At 45.9% G+C, this 19,885-nt stretch overlaps 1 protein-coding gene across 2 annotated transcripts in view; it reads right to left on the reverse strand.

Moving 5' to 3' along the window:
* Positions 1-615: 615 nt before the first annotated feature.
* gpr160 (G protein-coupled receptor 160) overlaps positions 616-19,885 on the reverse strand; it is a 34,669-nt gene continuing 15,399 nt past the window's right edge. The window contains exons 2-3 of one of the 2 annotated variants that reach the window (XM_078564348.1): positions 10,786-10,899; positions 616-2,199 (exon numbers count right to left, since the gene is read on the reverse strand). In XM_078564348.1, coding sequence (XP_078420474.1) covers positions 1,082-2,116 — 1,035 coding nt within the window. In that variant the 5' untranslated portion in view covers positions 2,117-2,199; positions 10,786-10,899 and the 3' untranslated portion in view covers positions 616-1,081. The remainder of the gene's footprint in view (positions 2,200-10,785; positions 10,900-19,885) is intronic. The other variant, XM_078564349.1, reaches the window with a different exon arrangement.

The raw sequence follows: 19,885 nt of genomic DNA on the forward strand, positions 1-19,885 counted from the left end.
GGAAGAGGATTGAAAGTTCTAGAGATACTTATAGATGATCTAATTCCCAGGGCACATGCAAGTTCCAGCACTGTTAAGTGCCAGCCAAATGTCCAATCAGTAGCAACTGGGCAGGCTTGCGATGCAAAGGCAGGAGCTTCGCTTGCTGTTCGAGTTGGGGTTAGGGTGCAGGAGCTGAATAGTGTTGGTGAAGTCCATGATAGAGCAGACTACCTAGTTGCTTGAAGCACAAAGATGCTTAATGGGCTGAATGACATGTATTCCATCCGTCCTCATTTTACAGCCAGATCAAGAGCAGCCACTGCAGATTAGTATTGAAAGTGTCCTGCAGAGAGAGACGAGGCTCTTGTCATGCCATTGGAGGCGGTAAGTCATAAGGGATGAGGTGAAGGGGAATAGAATATCCAGATGATGATGCACCACCCCTGCATGCAGCGGGACTATCCAAGTATAGAGTGCAACTTTTCTTTAATTCATCCATGGGATGTGGGCGTCGCTGGCTAGGCCAGCATTTATTGCCCATCCCTAATTGCCCTTGAGAAGATGGTGGTGAGCGGCTTTCTTGAACCGCTGCAGTGCTGTTAGGCACTGGCAGCAATGAATTCATACATAGCGCAAATCACTTTATTTTATTTTCACCCTCCATTAAACACCATTCATAGAAATGCTTGACTTATTTGCCTGTGCTGCATGTTTAATAGTTACATGTTCTTGTAATTTCTTCAGTTGTAAACAAAGTTAAGTATTGCCACGAATAAAGAATTGAGATCAGACTGGTAGCCAAATGCCCCCGAGAAAATAATCCTAATGGTTTTTGAAAATTAATAAACTTTAAAAAAAATTATGACCTTTTTTCCTGTAGAAAGTGCTTCATAAATATGAAGCCAAAATTTATGCTGAAATAAGGCTGGAGGGGCACAGGTGGTTGGATCATTGCTCATAAGTTTTAAAATGTAGCAAGTTTTTAAAGATCCCATTTAATCATTCTGCTCTTGCACAAATCACCAAAATTATTGACTGCTAATGTTCTTGCCAAAGACTAGGAAACAAGCCTAATCAATATCTAGATTGATAAATTCATTTAGGCAATTAGAATCTTTGAATCATTGTCCTCTTTTTCTGGGATCCATCCCTCATTATATGTAGTGCAATCTTGTTGAAGATGGCAAAACTTCCAATGGCAGAAACCGTCAGGAAACAAAGAAATAGCATCCTGAGAGATGTCACCACACTTCAGCCAGTAGACGGTTCCAATGAGGAAGCTGTTAATGAAACAAAGCCAAGGAACATTCAAATCCATGTAAGCGGGCAGCGGAGCCCAGACCAAAACAACAGTCAGCTGAAGCAGAATAAATGGGCTCCAGGTCAAGAGAAAGCACATGGTAACGTTGGTCAGGAGTTGTTCCTTGACTGAATGGGACTGAAGCCATGCATTGGAGTGTGAACATGACACTACAATTTCTTCCAAATAGGATATCACTTTCAGAGATCTGACAAGGGAGCTCAAACCAGACCAACAATAAATAGTCACAAAAACCACAATCAGGAGTATCACGATGGACAAAAAGTGGCTCTGGAGGCTGATGAGAATATCACATTGGAACAAGTTATAGTAGAATATTGCTTTAAATGGTGGGTGGGGGCTGTGGATACCAAAAACATAGGCAATGGCTCCAATCCACAACAGCATAATGGTGAAAATGTATAGGATTTTGCGGAAGGTGCTTGCAGGGTTGGGGAGATCAGGTAAGTTTAGGTAAAAATCAAGTCCAGACAGGAGGAAGATGGGCAAATGCAGGACACTGTAAATGCTTGAGAAGATCTGTAGAAGTAGGCAGATATGATGGTTGCCAACTTGAGTTCCCAGAATCACACAGGTCTTAAAACACAAAACCATTAGCACGTTCACGAATAATGCAAGGTCCATCAGTGACACGGAGATGCAGAAATAGCCAATTAAACTCTTGAGTATGCTTCGTTTTGCACTCAAGATGAGCAAGTTGAGGACCACCTTTGCAAACAGGACAACTAGCAATAAATTTCTGCCATCAATGACCTTGGAGATATACAGGTTGCTGTCAGTCTTTATGCAGTTTTCACAGGAAACAGCTTCCATGTTTGCCTAATCACAAACCACTGCTCATCTTCCAGGTTATGTAAAGTGAGAAATTGATCTATATCTCAATGTTGTCAGGATTTCTGCAAGATTAAAACACAAACAAAATTAGTTCTTTACACCAACATGAAACAGTGAAATATCTAGAAGCATGAAGCAACTCTCTAAATGGAACAATGTTCTCATAATATTTGGCAAACTTTATTTTAAGTGTGAGGACGGACTGCAGTTCATCCAAAGTTTGCTGCCCATCTCCAATCTTGGAGAAAATCCCATTCACCCATCACCCCACTGGCCTACATTGAATCACAGTCCAGAAATGCCTCATTTTTATAATTCTCATCCTCATGCTCAAACCCCTTTATGGCCTTCCCCCTCCCTATCTCTGAAACCTCCTCCAGCCCTACAACCCTTAAAGATATCAGTGCCCCTCCAATTTTGGCATCTTCCGAGCCCTGTAGGTTTTTGGTCACCTGTCCAAGAATCTCTTTATGTTGCTTTGTGTCAAATTTTATTGGATCCCTGTGAAGTGTCTTAGGACGTTTTACTATGCGACATGCGACATAAACGCAAATTGTTCAAGTATTCGCTCTACACTGTGGCCAGGATGGCAGGGCTTTCCATCCCTATCTGCCCCACGCAATTTCACGCTCCAACAGGCGTCAGTTGGCCGCAGACAGGACTTCCGCCCCTCACTCCGGAGCTCTCTAGTCCCTGAAGTGCCAGAAGCTGCAGTGGACAGGGCTGGTGCTGCATGCAGTTCCAGGAACCTAAGTCCCAGGATTCCAGGAAAAAGTAAGTTTTGGAGGTCTCAGGGCAGGGAGGCCGGGGGGTGTGGATGGTGGGGGATTGGGTTTTCAGGGGAGAGGCCGGGGAGGGAGGTCCTGCGGTTGGTTACTGGACCTTAAGGTGGGGCCGCCCAAAGTTAAAAGGGGCTACTGATGGAGGCGTAAGCCCCCTCCCCATTCCCGCCTGAGGCCTGAACCCGATTGTTTTTAGGTATCCTCCATACTCTGGAACTCCTCGTGCCAACCTAAAAATTGAGGCTGAGCAGAAACGGCTCTTAATTGGTCAAGAATTGCCCACTTAAAGGCCTCAATTGGGGCAAGAGCGGACAGCCCGTCTGAAGCCTCGCCCTCCACAGCATAAAATTGCAGAGAGGTCAGGGCAGGTGGGAACTCAGCAGGAAGCAAATCTGAGGAATTTTAAACTCATCCCCTGCTTACAAACCCGCTGGTGGGGGAGTGTAACATTCAGTTGTGTGTGTCAATATGATCTATCATAATAATTAAAATCTTTAAAAGTTTCTTGTCAAAAATGCAAGGTATTTTTAATTGGTGTGGTCATTTTTGAGGTGAAGGAGAGAAACAGACATTGGCTAATTAAAACAAACAAATGCAGTATAAACAAATGGACATTTTGACCCATTAGGCTCACATCATTTGCAATCCCTCGTGCCGAGGATGGTTCTTGCCTGTGTTGGCTAGGTGGAAGTGAGATGTCGGTGTTGGCTGTGGGCATGCAGATTATGAGCCCTATTTTAGCCTTGCAGGCTCTCCCACAGTGAAGATATTGGTTGTCAGCAAATAGAGGTGTTGGTGGATTGTTAGCTCGAGCAACTGTCCTTTTTTTCCATCTCCCTCTCTCTCTCTCTCTCTCTGTCTCTGTTCTCTCTTAGTGGCTGCTGTTCCAATGATTGGAAGGTATTGACACCATTTTTGATGATGGATAGTTAATTCCTTCATGGCACAGAGTCAATCCCTATCACCAACCCCACCTTAGCCATTTCACCTGTTCAGGAAAGATTTACACAGACCTAACAGGCAGGAACGGCAGGCCATTCAGACCAACTTCCATCCCTCTTCATCTCAATCTATTAGTAAAACTTTCTATTCCTTCTTCCCTCATGTGCTTATCTAGCTTCCTTTTATTTAGCAGCATTGACCTCTCATCTCCACAGCTAGATCATGCAAAATATTCTAACCTTATAAGTTATTCATCATTAGCCACTGACCTTCCCTAGAATTATATTACCCATATGTATTTATAACTTCAAACCTGTTCCAAATTCATTAGCACTTCACAAAAATAAAGTAAAATCGCACTGTTCCAACTGGGAATTTAGTCTCCATATTCACTATTCTGTATCTAATGGGAAGAAAGTTGAGGTTAATTACTTTTGAACTCAGATAATCATAGGAAGTTTTTCGGCCCTTCAGATCTGTGCAGGCTCTTTAAAAGAGTTATCCAATTATGCCATCTCTGCTTGCTCCTTTAAGTATCGATGAGTATAAATCTAGCTTACCTCGGGGATTCGCGGCCTTGTCTCTAGGGAGCAGACTCGGAGGGAGGAGCACCGGAGCGGTGACCCCAGGGCACAGAATAACTGAAGCCAAAACTGGAAAAGTGATGTCACAGGAAAGCTGTGACCTGATTGGTTGGTAGGAAATCTGCACCAAATTTGAAAAAAAAACACTGCAAAGCTAATTAATAAATTAATTATCTAAGAAGAGACGGCTGGGCAGGTGATGTGCTGTAGCTGTATGATGTGGGAGCTGGCAGATCCCATTGCGAGCCGCAGTGACCACATCTGCAGCAAGTGTTGGTTGCTGGGGGAACTCCGACTCAGAATTGATGAGCTGGAGTCCGAGCTCCAGATGCTGCAGCACATCCGGGAGGGGGAGAGTTACCTGGACGCTTTGTATCAGGAGGCGGTCACACCTGGTAGATTAAGTACCTCAAGTTCGGTCAGTGGTCAGGGTCAGCAGGGTGTGACTGCAAGTGAGGCAGGTAGAGGGATCTTGTGTTCAGGAAAAGAGGGGCCTCAGCTCTTGACCTCGTCCAACAGGTACGAGGTACTTGCTCCCTGTGTGGATGAGGAAGAAGGCTGGAGGGAGGATGAGCCAGCTGACCGTGGCACAGGAGACCATTCAAGAGGGGGTAGCAAAAAGACAAGCGGTAGTTGTAGGGGATTCTATAATTAGGGGAATTGAGAGCTTCCTTTGTAAGCAGGATCGAGAGTCCCGCATGGTATGTTGCCTGCCCGGTGCCAGGGTGAGGGACATCTCTGACCGGCTTGAAAGAATATTGGAGAGGGAGGGGGAGAGGATCCAGTTGTTGTGGTCCACATCGGGACAAATAACATAGGTAAGACTAGGAAAGAGGACCTGTTTGGGGATTATCAGGAACTAGGAACTAAATTAAAGAACAGGTCCTCAAGGGTTATAATCTCCGGATTATTACCCGAGCCACGTGCAAATTAGCATAGGGACGCGAGAATAAGGGAAGTAAACACGTGGCTAAAGGAGTGGTGCGGGAAAGAGGGGTTCCATTTCGTGGGGCACTGGCATCAGTATTGGAACAGGAGGGATCTGTACCGTTGGGACGGTCTCCACCTGAACCGATCTGGGACCAATGTTCTAGCGAAAAGGGTAAATAGGGTGGTCAACAGGACTTTAAACTAGAAAGTGGGTGGGGGAGGGAAGGGTAAAACTCCAAGAAGTATGACTAATGGGAAACACAGCAGCAAATTAGCGTGTGGGGGGGTGGATTCAACTTCATGGAAAATTATGAAAAAACTGAAAAGAAAGGAGAGCCCAGGAGAGGCTATTAAAGTCTCCAGAACACAAAATAGGACAGTGTGTTTGGAAAGGGCGAGGAATCTAACTTGAAGCACATCAGATAAAGGGATGACAATGAGAAAGGGGATGGGAAATACAGGACTGAAGGTGTATCTGAATGCACGCAGTATACGAAATAAGGTAAATGAGCTTGTGGCGCAGATTGAAATTGGCAGGTATGATGTGGTGGGCATTACGGAGACATGGCTGCAAGGGGATCAGGACTGGGAGCTAAATATCCAAGGATATACATCCTATCGAAAAGATAGGCAGGTTTGCAGAGGGAGTGGGGTTGCTTTGTTAGTAAGAAATTAAATCGATAGCAAGAAATGATGTAGGGTCAGATGATGTAGAATCTGTGTGGGTAGAGTTGAGGAACCGCAAAGGTTAAAAAACCATAATGGGAGTTAGGTACAGGCCTCCGAACAGTAGTCAGGATGTGGGGCACAAGATACACCAGGAAATAGAAAAGGTGTGTAAGAAAGGCAAGGTTACAGTGATCATGGGGGATTTCAATATGCAGGTAGACTGGGAAAATCAGGTTGGTGGTGGATCCCAAGAAAAGGAATTTGTGGAATGTCTACGAGATGGCTTTTTGGAGCAGCTTGTGGTGGAGCCCACTAGGGAACAGGCAATTCTAGATTTAGTGATGTGTAATGAGGCAGATTTGATAAGGGAGCTTAAGGTGAAAGGAACCTTAGGAGGAAGTGACCATAATATGATAGAATTTACCCTGCAATTTGAGAGGAAAAAGCTGGAATCAGATGTAACGGTATTACAGGCATGAGGGAGGAGCTGGCCAGAATTGATTGGGAGATGAGCCTAGCAGGAAAGACAGTGGAACAGCAATGGCAGGAGTTTCTGGGAGTAATTTGGGAGGCACAGCAAAAATTCATCCCTAGGAAGAAGAAGCATACTAAAGGGAGGACGAGGCAACCATGGCTGACCAAGGAAGTCAGGGACAGCATAAAAGCTAAAGAGAAAGCATACAATGTGGCGAAGAGCAGTGGGAAACCAGGGGATTGGGAAGCCTACAAAAGACCAACAGAGGACAACTAAAAATGAAATAAGGAGGGAGAAGATTAAATATGAGGGTAAACTGGCCAGTAATATAAAAGAAGATTGCAAGAGTTTTTTTTAGATATATAAAGCGTAAGAGAGAGGAAAAAGTGGACATTGGGCCACTGGAGAAGTAGTAGTGGGGAACAAAGAAATGGCGGAGGAACTGAATAGGTTCATTGCGTCAGTCTTCACAGTGGAAGACACGAGTGACATCCCCAAAGTTCAAGAGAGTCGGGGGGCAGAGGTGAGTATGGTGGCCATTACCAAGGAGAAGGTGCTAGGAAAACAAAGGTCTGAAGGTGGATAAATCACCTGGACCAGATGGATTACACCCCAGAGTTCTGAAGGAGATAGCTGAAGAGATAGTGGAGGCATTAGTGGTGATCTTTCAGGAATCACTGGAGTCAGGGAGGGTCCCAGAGGACTGGAAAATCGCTAATGTAACCCCCCTGTTTAAGAAGGGAGTGAGGCAAAAGACGGGAAATTACAGGCCGATTAGCCTGACCTCGGTCGTTGGTAAAATTTTAGAGTCCATTGTTAAGGATGAGATTTCAGAATACTTGGAAGTGCATGGTAAAATAGGGCAGTCGTGCATGGTTTCATCAAGGGAGGTCATGCCTGACAAATCTGTTAGAATTCATTGAGGAGGTAACGAGTAGGTTAGACAAAGGTGAGCCAATGGATGTCATCTACTTGGACTTCCAGAAGGCCTTTGACAAGGTGCCGCAGAGGAGGCTGCTCAGTAAGATAAGAGCCCATGGTGTTAGAGGCAAGGTACTAGCATGGATAGAAGATTGGCTGTCTGGCAGGAGGCAGAGAGTGGGGATAAGGGGGTCCTTCTCAGGATGGCGGCCGGTGACTAGTGGAGTTCCGCAGGGGTCAGTGTTGGGACCTCAACTTTTCACTTTATACATTAATGATCTAGATGAAGGAACTGAGGGCATCCTGGCTAAGTTTGCAGATGATCCAAAGATAGGTGGAGGGACAGGTAGTATTGAGGAGGTGGGCAGGCTGCAGAAGGATTTGGACAGGTTAGGAGAATGGGCAAAGAAGTGGCAGATGGAATACAACGTTGGGAAGTGTGAGATCACACACTTTGGTAGGAAGAATTGAGGTTTGGACTATTTTCTAAATGGAGAGAGAATTCAGAAATCTGGAGTGCAGAGGGACTTGGGAGTCCTAGTCCAGGATTCTTAAGGTTAACTTGCAGGTTGAGTCAGTAGTTAGGAAGGCAAATGCAATGTTGGCATTTATTTCGAGAGGACTAGAATATAAAAGCAGGGATATGCTGCAGAGGCTTTATAAGGCTCTGGTCAGACCACATTTAGAATATTGTGAGCAATTTTGGGCCCCATATCTCAGGAAGGATGTGCTGGCCCTGGAGAAGGTCCAGAGGAGGTTCACGAGAACGATCCCAGGAATAAAAGGCTTAACATATGAGGAATGTTTGAGCACTCTGGGTCTATACTCGATGGAGTTAGAAGGATGAGGGGGGATTTGCTGAAACTTACAGAATACTGAAAGGCCTGGATAGAGTGGACATGGGGAAGATGTTTCCATTAGTAGGAGACTAGGACCCGAGGGCACAGCCTTAGAGTAAAGGGAAGACCTTTTAGAACAGAGATGAGGAGAAATTTCCTTAGCCAGAGAGTGGTGAATCTATGGAATTCATTGCCACAGAAGGCTGTGGAGGCCAGGTCAATGAGTGTATTTAAGACCGAGTTAGATAGGTTCTTGATTGGTAAGGGGATCAAAGGTTACGGGGAGAAGGCGGGAGAATGGGGTTGAAAAACTTATCATTATCAGCCATGATTGAATGGCGGAGCAGACTTGATGGGCCGAATGGCCTAATTTCTGCTCCTATGTCTTATGGTCTTATAGATCAACATGTGCCCCCAACATACACCCTGGGATACCCCCCTTCTCCATTACAGCACTTGCCCTGCAGCCTCTTCCCTTGCTTGAGGCCACTTCTCCCCCTTCCCCAAGCAAGCCCTATCCTTTCAGCTGTTGATAAGCAACCCCCACCTTACGGCTGCTCTGGTAGGTAGAGACCTGCCCACGAGCCCCCCTAAAAGTGATGTGGTGTTGCCTGTGAAGCCTGGCGTTGATGACCATGAGTGCTGCCCGAAGCAAGGTAGGCAAACAAACCTCAAAGTCCTGAGTGAAGTGCAGCTCACCAGGTGCAGGTCGCTTATGTACAACTGTGAAACACGTCTGCGTAATGCTGGGATGATCCAGCGTGGCGGGGGGGGGAGGGGTGATTCCGGTGAGCAGGATTTATAATGAGATGCTAAAGTATTGAAATTAGGTTCCCGACGTGCACTGGTGGGAAACAGGGCCCGCCATTGACGGCTGGAGTGGATGATCGCAAACTGGTTTCACAACGGCGTGAAACGGATTTTTTGCCTCCTCACCATATTGTTCCTCCCCCCGCCTGCCCTGATGCCCAATGCCAACGGGGCCAGAGAATTCCACCCTATATCTCTGCTCCTTCACTGTCACTGAGTCAAAGCCCTGGAACTCCCTCCCTAACAGCACTGTGGGTGTACCTACACCACATAGACTGCAGCGGTTCAAGAAAGCAGCTCACCACCACCACCATCTCAAGAGCAATAAATGCTGGCCTAGCCAGTGACACCCACATCCCATGAAAGAATAAAAAAAAACTCCATCTGGTAATTTGGCAATTATCTTGAATCTGTGTCCTCTGGTTAGTGACCTTCCTGTCAGTGGAAGTAGTTTCTCCCTATTAACCCTTCGAAACTCATGTCCTGTGGTCCTGTTTAATATCCTGAAATTTTGCAAGGTTCTGCTGGTGTTCCTGCATAACTTTGGTGGGAAATAACACAAGTGGCTTCTTCCAGCCATTATCTGTGGGAGACTGAGCGACTCTTCCCTCTCCCCTTTCCCCTACACAATTCTAGTGCTCTTGTTTGCATCTATGTAAGACCATCTGACCATTTGAAAAATTTGGATCACACCTCATCTCATTCTATTTTTTTAATCAATAAAATTAGACACAGCAGGCTTCAGTGCCGTACAAGGTACAAGGTTGCCGTAGAACCTGACCTGCAGAGAATTGCTAAAACACTAAAAATATAGTACCAGAGGATAAATCTCTGACAATAGAGGCTGCACGGCTCTCTGCAATTACATGCCTGTGTGTGGCGATAGTTAAACAGCTAAATTCCAGATTAAAATAACAGCTCTTACATAGGAAGGAGAAAGCCTCCAATCTATATAACACCTTTCACAACTTCCCAAAGCACTTTACAGCCAATGCAGCACTTCTTGAAGTGAACTGGTCACTTTTGTGATGTAGGCAATGTGGCAGCCAGTTTGCGCACGGCAGATCGCACAAATAGAAATGGGATAATGACCAGATTACCTGTTTCTTTTCAAAAAAGTGAAGTTGTTTGAGGGATGGATATTCGTCAGGGCAGGCGGGAGAGGGAACGGGGAGTTGCGGGGCAGGGCTGAGGCGGGAGCGGCTCGTTGGTGGAATCTCCCTTGTTCATAGCTGTGCGATCTTTTAGGTCCACCTGACAGGCAAGCCTGCGGTCTTGGATTAAGCCCTCACCCAATAGAATGGGAAAACTGGCAAGCCTTAGAGTAAACTACTTTTCCTGACTTTCAGAACAGGGAGGTAAGACTGTCAAAATGTGGTGACAGAGAAATGAGACCCAGTAGCTACCCCTCACCAGCTACAGGTGCACATCAGTAGCAGCTCCAGGTATACTGCCCTCTGTCTAATGAGAAATGTGCCAGACAGCAAACAAAAGACTCATTCAAACTGGGTTGACTTGGTGGTTTCCATGGAGATTGTCGATTGTTCTTTTAGAGCCCATCACACGTGTAAATATTTGCTGTATTGCATTCAAAGTGGATCAGAACCAGCGATTTGAAGGTCCGAATAAATACATAAAAAAAAACTAAGCTTTTGTAAAACGTCCCCCCCCCACTCAAAATAATCAAAAAACTCACCTGAGATTTGACCTCTGATTTATGACATCAGATGTGTCTCAAAATCTTACAATGTGATTCAACAATGGAGGGTCAAACATTCAGAGGAGGAAATTTTCTCATGGCTCATCAACTCTGAAATACATTAAAAGGTACATTTTTGTGTTTTCAAAAACAATTAATCTGATTTGCCAGAGGCTACGTGAGGATTTTTTTAATACAACATGTTATTGAGATCTGGAATGTGCTACCAGATAGGGTGGTAGAAACAGATTCAAGGGTGACTTTCAAAAGAGACTGGATAAATACTTGAAGGGGAAAATTTTACGGGGCTATGAGGAAAGAGCAGCAGGAGTGGGACTATTTTGGTAGCTCTGTCAAACAGCTGGCACAGGCACAATGGGTCAGATGGCTTCCTTCAATGCTGTATTATTCCACGAATTAAAGCAGCAACTTTCTGTACAATTAACCATAATTGGAGGATTGTCAATGCTGTGCTGATAAACTCCTTATATCTGGTTAAGAGTCTGAAAGTAAAGGTGTTACAAAGAGATATAAGGCAAGCATATGGGCTACAGGAGCATGAGAGGAATGTCAGTGTGGAGGATAATCAGCCTCCAGCTGCCTACTTTGGGTTTTAACAGTGAAGAGATGGAGGGGGGGCGGGGCAACCAATCCGCTCCCAGGAGGCGGTTTGTTCATTTAAATATTTTAATGAGGCTGTCTGGCCCAAGTTTTATTGCCCCTGCAGCTTTAATGCTGATTGGCTAGCGAGGTTTCCCAGATCTCGGGAAATCTGGCAGTTAAAAGGAGATGAGGACTGCTGTTTGGAAAAGATAGGTGCCTTTTTTAGCACTGCTTGTGGGCCAAAAGTAAGAGTGCTTCTCACTCCCAATCCCCGAGCTAACCTGCTTCGCTTCCTGCAACCATCATCAATCCCCATCTCTACTCTCAACCTATCCCCAATCTGAAAAGCAGGTTAAAATATTGTGGATTGCAAGATCATAATCCTAATTAAATTAAATCAAATCTTTGGCCTCTTGAACTTGCCACATCTTATATTGGTGACAGTCTTTGTACAAGATTAATTTAACAATCTTGGGATATTTAAATTACAAGAGAAAACCACAAAAAATAACAACTTGAATTTATATAGGGCCTTTTAATGTCGTAAAATTTCACAAGCAGCTGCACCAAGTGCTTCAGGAAGTGACTTAAAAGGAAAAGAGAGGAGTAGGGAGCAGGATAGGTTTAGGGAGCAGATTCCAGAGGTTAATGCCTTGGCAGCTGAGGGCATGGCAGCTAATGATGGAGGGATTAAAATTGGGGATGCACAAGAGGCCAGAATTGGAACAGTGCAAAGAACTCAGAGGATTATAGGGTGGAGGGTGTTGCAGAGGTAGGGAGAGGTGAGGCCACAGGGATTTGAAATCAAGGAGGAGCATTTTAAGCCATTTTAAAATGAAGGCAAAATTTTAGAACTAACATTAACTCAGACTTCTCAAAAACTGTTTTATTATAATTTCATCTCTGCTCAGATCAGCAGATTCCTTTAGTAAAATGAAATTGATTTTAATCAGTCCAGTCAGAAACTCTGGGCAAAACATGAATTGTCATCCACTGGATCACTAAGATTTTACTTCCTTCAACTCTTTCGAGTACATTCACAGTTCTTGGTTTCCGGGAGTGGGACATGAACCCACAACCTTCTGATTCAAAGGCGAGGGTGCTATGAACTGAGCCACAGCTGACACCTCAAGGGTCTTTTTCAACTCTTTCGAGTACATTCACAGTTCTTGGTTTCCGGTGAACACACAAACACAAGATTTGTATCTGGTAAACATCTGTCCTAACAGAAGCTAAACACCTGACACCAGTTATTTGCTGTGCTCATTCGCCCATGCTGAAACCTTTGTAAAATTCACATGCTTGAAATAAATCACTCAGAAAAGGTAAATAGAGCTAGGATGGTGTCTTATTTGTTGTAAACAATTTGTACTGACCTTCCACATTGTCTTCCCTACATTCGGATGTTGTTTATAGGAAAGCACAGAATCTCCTCCCTTCAGCTTCTTAGCACTCATATCATTGGTTGGTTAACAGCAAATTTTCATCTATTAACCAATGAAAGCAAAGCTTTCTTGTCTGTAATTAAGCAAGGTTCCAGCACCCCCTAGCAACAGATGTACCTGCAATCAGAGTACAAATAAAACTCATGTGTATTCTGGTAAAAACTATTACAGTTGAAATCAGACTCTCCTGTGTGGAGAGCTGCAAGTACAAAAGAAGATTTTAAATTTATATATTCCTGTGCATTGTAGTGTCTTGATAGTTCAGAGTTGCTCCTTCTTTAGTTAAATAAAGCAATATCACAACCAGTGGTTAATAATTCATTGATGAAAGGAATTAATATGAAATCTTCACTCTCTTGGAACACATCAAGAAGGTCACATAAGTTCCAGTCGAGAGACTTGAACACAAAATCTAGGTTGATGCTTCTGGTGCAGTACTGATGGAGTGCTGCTGCACTGTCAGAGGTGTGTCTTTTGCATGAGATGTGTTATGGACTTGATTTTCCAGACAAGTTTCTCATTAGAAACATTGAACTTTATTTACAGGCTGCAGCAGCAGTTACATGCTTCCATCAAGCTCCACAACTAGAGGAGCTCCCACTCTAAGGTTCCCCGTGCTTAGAGCTGATTCGTTCACACTGTCACGTGATACTATACAACTCAATCTTAAAGCTACAGTCACTACATTCCTTGAAGCTACAATCACTACAAGACACTAAACCGAAACCTCCACCTGCCCTCTCAGGTAAACGTACAAGATTCCATGTCACTATTCAAAAAAGACCAATTCCAGTACAGCTACAATACTGGCATCTACCCAGCTATGTGGAAAATTGCCCAGGTATGTCCTGTACACAAAAGGCAGGACAAATCCAACCCGGCCAATTACCGCCCCGTCGTCTACTCTCCATTATCAGTAAAGTAATGGAAGGGGTCAGCAACAGTGCTATCAAGCGGCACTTGCTTAGAAATAGCCTGTTCACTGACATCCAGTTTGATTTCTGCTAGGGCCACTCAACTCCTGACCTCATTACAAACTTGGTGCAAACATGGACAAAAGAGCTGCACTCCAGAGGTGAGATGAGAGTGACTGCCCTTGACATCAAGGCAGCATTTGACATAGTGTGCCACCAAGGAGCCCTAGCAAAACTGCAGTCAATGGGAATCAGGGGGGAAACTCTCCGCTGCCTAGAGTCATACCTAGCACAAAGGAAGATGGTTGTGGTTGTTGGAGATCAGTCATCTCAGCTCCAGGACATCACTGCAGGAGTTCCTCAGGGTAGTGTCCTCAGCCCAACCATCTTCAGCTGCTTCGTCAATGACCTTCCTTCCATCATAAGGCCAGAAGTGGGGATGTTCGCTGATCATTGCACAATGTTCAGCACCATTCGCGACTCCTCAGATATTGAAGCAGTCCATGTCCAAATGCAGCCAGACCTGGACAATATCCAGGCTTGTGCTAACAAGTGGCAAGTAACATTCACGCCACACAAGTGTCAGGCAATGACCATCTCCAACAAGAGAGAATCCAACCATCACCCCTTGATGTTCAATGGTATCACCATCACTGAATCCCCCACTATCAACATCCTGGGGGTTAGCATTAACCGGAAACTGAACTGGATTAGCCATATAAATACTGTGGCTACAAGAGCAGGTCAGAGGCTAGGAATCATGTGACGAGTAACTCACCTCCTGACTCCCCAAAGCCTGTCCACCATCTACAAGGCACAAGTCAGGAATGTGATGAAATACTCTCCACTTGACTGGATGAATGCAGTTCCCACAACACTCAAGAAGCTTGACGTCATCCAGGACTAAGCAGCCCTCTTGAATGGCATCACATCCACAAATATACACTCCCCCCCACCACTGACGCACAGTAGCAGCAGTGTGTACCATCTACAAGATGCACTGCAGGAATTCACCAAGGCCTCTTCGACAGCACCTTCCAAACCCACGACCAATCCCATCTAGAAGGACAAGGGCAGCAGATAGATGGGAACACCGCCACCTGGAAGGTCCCCTCCAAGTCACTCACCATCCTGATTTGGAAATATATCGCCGTTCCTTCACTGTCGTTGGGTCAAAATCCTGGAACTCCCTTCCTAACAGCACTGTGGGTATACCTACACCACATGGACTGCAGCGGTTCAAGAAGGCAGCCCACCACCACCTTCTCAAGGGCAACTAAGGATGGGCAATAAATGCTGGCCCAGCCAGGGAAGCCCACATCCCATGAATGAATAAAAAAATGTTGCTGAATGGTGACATATTCCTTTTGCATTTGATCTTGAAGGACAATCAACTGTTCTTTCAACTGTTTATTTTCTTGTTGCTCTCCCTCTGAAATCTCCTATTGCCTGTGGTGGAGCTGCCTGCTCTCTGGGGTCTCTCGTTGCCTTCTGCAGCGTTTCCCCCGCTCTGGGGGTCTCTTGTTGTCAATGGGCCTGTATTGAGTGTTGCCCTCTCTCTGGGGATTTCTTTTAACTTTCTATCCATAGCCATTTTTTCTTGTATTTACCACTTTAAATGTATTCCCACTTTAAGAGCAGCCACCTTTTTTTGTTTAAACTTGGGCTGTCTTTGCAGCTACCAGCTTTTCTGTGCTGTGTTTTTGAGTTTCCCGTGCTTTTTGTGTTTTGGCGGGCTCACCAGCTTTCATTTAACTTTATAAAACTTCAGTCCTGTTTGATAAAACAGAGCCGCGAATTGTTCTCCTTTTTCTGGGCGATTCTGCCGGGTATTTTCTTTCTTTTGCCACCTCTGCAAGTCCTTTTGATGTTGGACGTCCCAGACTTTGGGAGACCCAGCAGCCTCATTTTTAAATTTAAATCATCGGGTTTTTTTTTTAAACTTAAAGCTTCGACACTGCTTTCTGCTCGGATTGCTCTTTTTTTTTAAACTGTCAACTCTACAGCAAACATTTTTCTTTTTTAACTCTGCAGTCTTTATTTCCTTACTGTGTACTGCTGGTTGTTTTTAAACCTTACTTTACTTGCAGCTGTGTTCCAGCTTCTCTAACCTACTGAGCCTGCAGGGCTGCTGCCTATTTTATAATGTAAGTACAGCTTTTTTCACCCCCCCTTTTATTTTTGCCTCTGCAGGTCCTGTTTTTTTTAAATGTTGGCAGTGCTCCAAGAGATTTCTCAGCCATTTGGATCAGGGTCCTTTTTTTTTTAAGATTAAAGTGACAGCGCTTCTGTTTCTTCTGTTTGAACTCTGCAGCATAGCTGGTGAGTATATCTTCCTTTTCTTCTGTTTAAAACAAGATGCTCACAGTCACTGGGCGAGGGACAATGCCTAACCCGATTTAGCGTTGTCACCAGTTTGTTATGGGCTTGATTTTTCAGACATTAGAAACATTGAACTTTATTTACAGACTGCAGCAGCACTTATACGCTTCCATCAAGCTGCACAACTATAAGAAGGAATCCCTCTCTAAGGTTTCCCGTGCTTAGAGCTGATTCGTTCACACTGTCAGGTGATACTATACAACACAATAAGTCTTAAAGCTACAGTCACTACATCCCTTGAAGCTACAATTACTACAAGACACTAAACCGATGCCTCTTCCTGCCCTCTCAGGTAGACGTACAAGATTCCATGTCACTATTCAAAGAGGAGCAGGGGAGTTGTCCCCAATGTCCTGGGCCAATATTGATGCCTCAACAAATACCTAAATAGGCAATCTTGTCATTATCTCATTGTTGTTTGAGAGCTCTTGCTGTGTGCACTGTTCCTACATTACAACCGCGGCTACCCTTCAAAAATTACCTAATTGGCTGTAAAGCACTTGGGATGTGCAGTTATTGTGAAAGACACGATATAAATGTAAGCCTATTCTTTATGTTCAACACTCAACCCAGCATTTCCTGTGATAAAAGCAAAATACTGCAGATGCTGGAAATCTGAGATAAACACAGAACGTGTGGAAATACTCAGCAGGTCTGGCAGCACCTGTGGAGAGAGGAACAGAGTTAATGTTTTGAGTCTATGGGGAGGATTGTTCCCTTGTCGGGCAGGCCTGGGAGCGGCCGCGCAACAAACTGCTGCCCGCGATCAGGCCCAGACCATGATTTTACGTTGGCTGGCCAACTAACGGCCAGTCAGATTGAAAAGCGCCCTGAGAGCCTCAGCACTGCTGGGGTGAGGGGCGGGGGGGACTGCAGGAGCTGAAGTTTGCGCATGCGCAGGGGTGCGCTGATTGAAAGCTCCCTGGAGACACAGAGCTGCCTCAGGGAGCTGAAGGATTTAAAAATTAAAAACTAAGATTTGAAAAGTAAGGGAAACATGAAGGCAACATGAAGAGGGGCATGTTAAAAAAACAAGTTTAAAAAATTTTTACTTTTTTTAATTCACTGTTGGGAGGCTTATCGTGCCCGTGGGTGAGGTTTCGCAAAAAATGCAGAGGCTGCCTGGCCTATTCGCCTTCCCGGCCTATTCGCCTTCCCGCCAACTGTAAGGTTGCACGGGCAGCGAAAAATTCAAATTAATTCATTGATTAATGGGCTTAATAGCCCTCTTAATTTTTGGCGGGCATGCTGCTGACTATCGTGCGGGCCCACCAATCGAAATAACGTGCGTGTGCGCAATGACGTTGGGATGCTCGCCTGCATGCCAAGCTGAAAATCCTGCCCTATGATTCTTCATTAGAACAGATCAATCTGTTCCAAATAAATTAGATCCGGCTCAAAGCATTAAGGCCCAGGCTTTTGGTCCCGAGTCTGGTGTGCGGAGATGAGAAATTTCCTGGGCCTACGAAGCCGAGCTTTGAAAATGGCTGCCCGCAAGTCCGATTTTCATTCCGGTGGGGGCAGCGCTGCATTGGAAGTCAGGCTCATTGCCCCCATAACAAGTGTGGAGGCTGCCGGGTGCGGAGGCGGGCTGGGCAGGAGGCCTGTCTCTGTGCTCTTGCACCATGTTGAAATAAATTTAAGAAAGCTGAATAAAACAAAAAAACAATCCTCCAGCTCTCACCCCTCACCCACCCCCCCCACACACTCCCCATGCCCCATTATTGCCAACCTATGCCACCTCATTTCCCCCATATGGCCCCTCATACCCCCATGCCGACCCATGCCCCTCTCTCTACTCGCCTCCCTGGCCCCTCATTTCCCCTATGCCAAATCATGCTACTCTACTGACTCCCATAGCCCTTCATATTCCCTATACCCCCTACATCCCCATGGCCCTTTATAGCCCCTATGCCAACAGTGCCAACTCATGCCAACCCGTCTGCCACCCACCACCCTTTGCCCTTACCCCCTTAATGCCAACTCATTTAGTATCCTTTCACTGTTCCATAAAAGCTTTGATAGTTCCTTGACAGCTAGACAGTTCTTTGATAGCTTGACAGTTCCAATGAGTTTGTACATTAAAAGTGCATAATCATGTTCACTTTTAACAATCCCAAAGGGTTCCTTAGCTCTCCTAAAGGTGTCTCGGGATCATATCCAAAAGGGGATCATATTCCAACGAATCCATCAAGTTCAGGCCTCCTCTTACCTGGTCTATTCAGCACACTCCGGGTTTCACACTCCTGGCCTACCAAAATCCCATTTCAGTGGAGGCAACTGATGATTTAAATGCCCAGCTGCCTCTATAGCCTGCACATGCCGAACCCTGGTCCATCTTCACTCTCACCCGTAAGAAAATAGCACATGCTGTGTTGGGGAGTGGGACTTAGAATTTTTGGCCATTTCCCGGATTTCGCCATGACAGAGAACCTCTCTGGGCCTAACTCTAGTTTTTCCGCAGATGCTGCCAGACTTGCTGAGTATTTCCAACACTTTTTGTCTTTATCCCATCATTTCCTGTGCTGCTACTAATTGTCTTTGCAACAATGCAGTCATAGATGAGATCATGATAAGCTGTTTGTTGAGGTTTTGACATCTTGGGGGTCAAGGAGCCAGTGCCAGGCCAGTTGCTGCACTTTATTGTGCGCTTAGGGGACACGGCGCTTCACTTTGTGAATGTGTACGCTCCTCTGGGTGCGCAGCAGCAAGCAAGCTTCTTTGTGGAAGTGTCCACTCATCTTGGCTCCATCGACACGGGCGAGTGCATCGTCCTCGGGGGGGGGATTTCGACTGTACCCTTGAGGCCCGGGACTGTCACGGTGCCCAGCACCGCTCGCTAGGTGAGAGTAAGTTGCGGGACCTGGTTGGGTCTTTCGACTTGGTGGACGTCTGGCGACATCTCCATCCTGATTCCAGGGTTTTCACTTTTGTGTCACCTGGAGTCTGAACGTACAGATTTGACCGAATTTACATTTCCAAGGTATTCTTGTCCTGTGTTCCATCAGCTTCTGTGCAGCAGGTGCCATGCACGGATCACCATCTGGTGTGGGTGGAGCTCACTCCATTCTGTGCTGGGATGGGGTCCGCGTACTGGCACTTTAACAACCTGCTGCTGGAGGATGAGTGGTTCCTGGACTCGTTCCATCGTTTCTGGGCCGGCTGGAGAAGGAAGCGGGGAGGCTTCCCCTTCTTGAGGCTATGGTGGGACATGGGCAAGGCTCATGTCTGCGTCTTCTGTCAGGTGTATGTGAGGGGGTCGACGAAGAGACGGAAATCCAGAGTCGAGGATTTGGAGAAGGAGGTGCTCAACCTGGAGGCACGTCTCCGTCAGCCCGACGCGGACCCGGCCCTGCGGCTGGTGTACGATGAGAAGAAGGGCGCGCTGCGGGACCTGCAACTTGTTGGATCCCGCGCTGTGTACGTGAGGTCGCGAATCCAGTTCCTCCGGGACCTGGGCCGCGGCTCCCTCTTCTACTCACTGGAAAAAAAAGCACTGGGTCTGTCAGCATCTCCTTACGCTGCTCGCCGACAAACCTTATCTTGGACCCGGAGAGCATCAGGGCTATTACCCGAGACTATTACCCTGCCCTGTTCTCTCTGGATCCACCCAGTGAGGATGCTCACAGAGTTTTGTGGGAGGACCTGCCTCAGGTCGGCCTGGAGGGTGCCAGAAATCTTGACTCCCCTATAAGTCTGGGTGAGCTGACCGGCACCCTCGACGGCCTCTACAGGGGCAAGTCCCAGAGGCTG

Source organism: Cetorhinus maximus, chromosome 19 (genome assembly GCF_964194155.1).
Source record: "Cetorhinus maximus chromosome 19, sCetMax3.hap1.1, whole genome shotgun sequence".
NCBI lineage: Eukaryota > Metazoa > Chordata > Chondrichthyes > Lamniformes > Cetorhinidae > Cetorhinus > Cetorhinus maximus.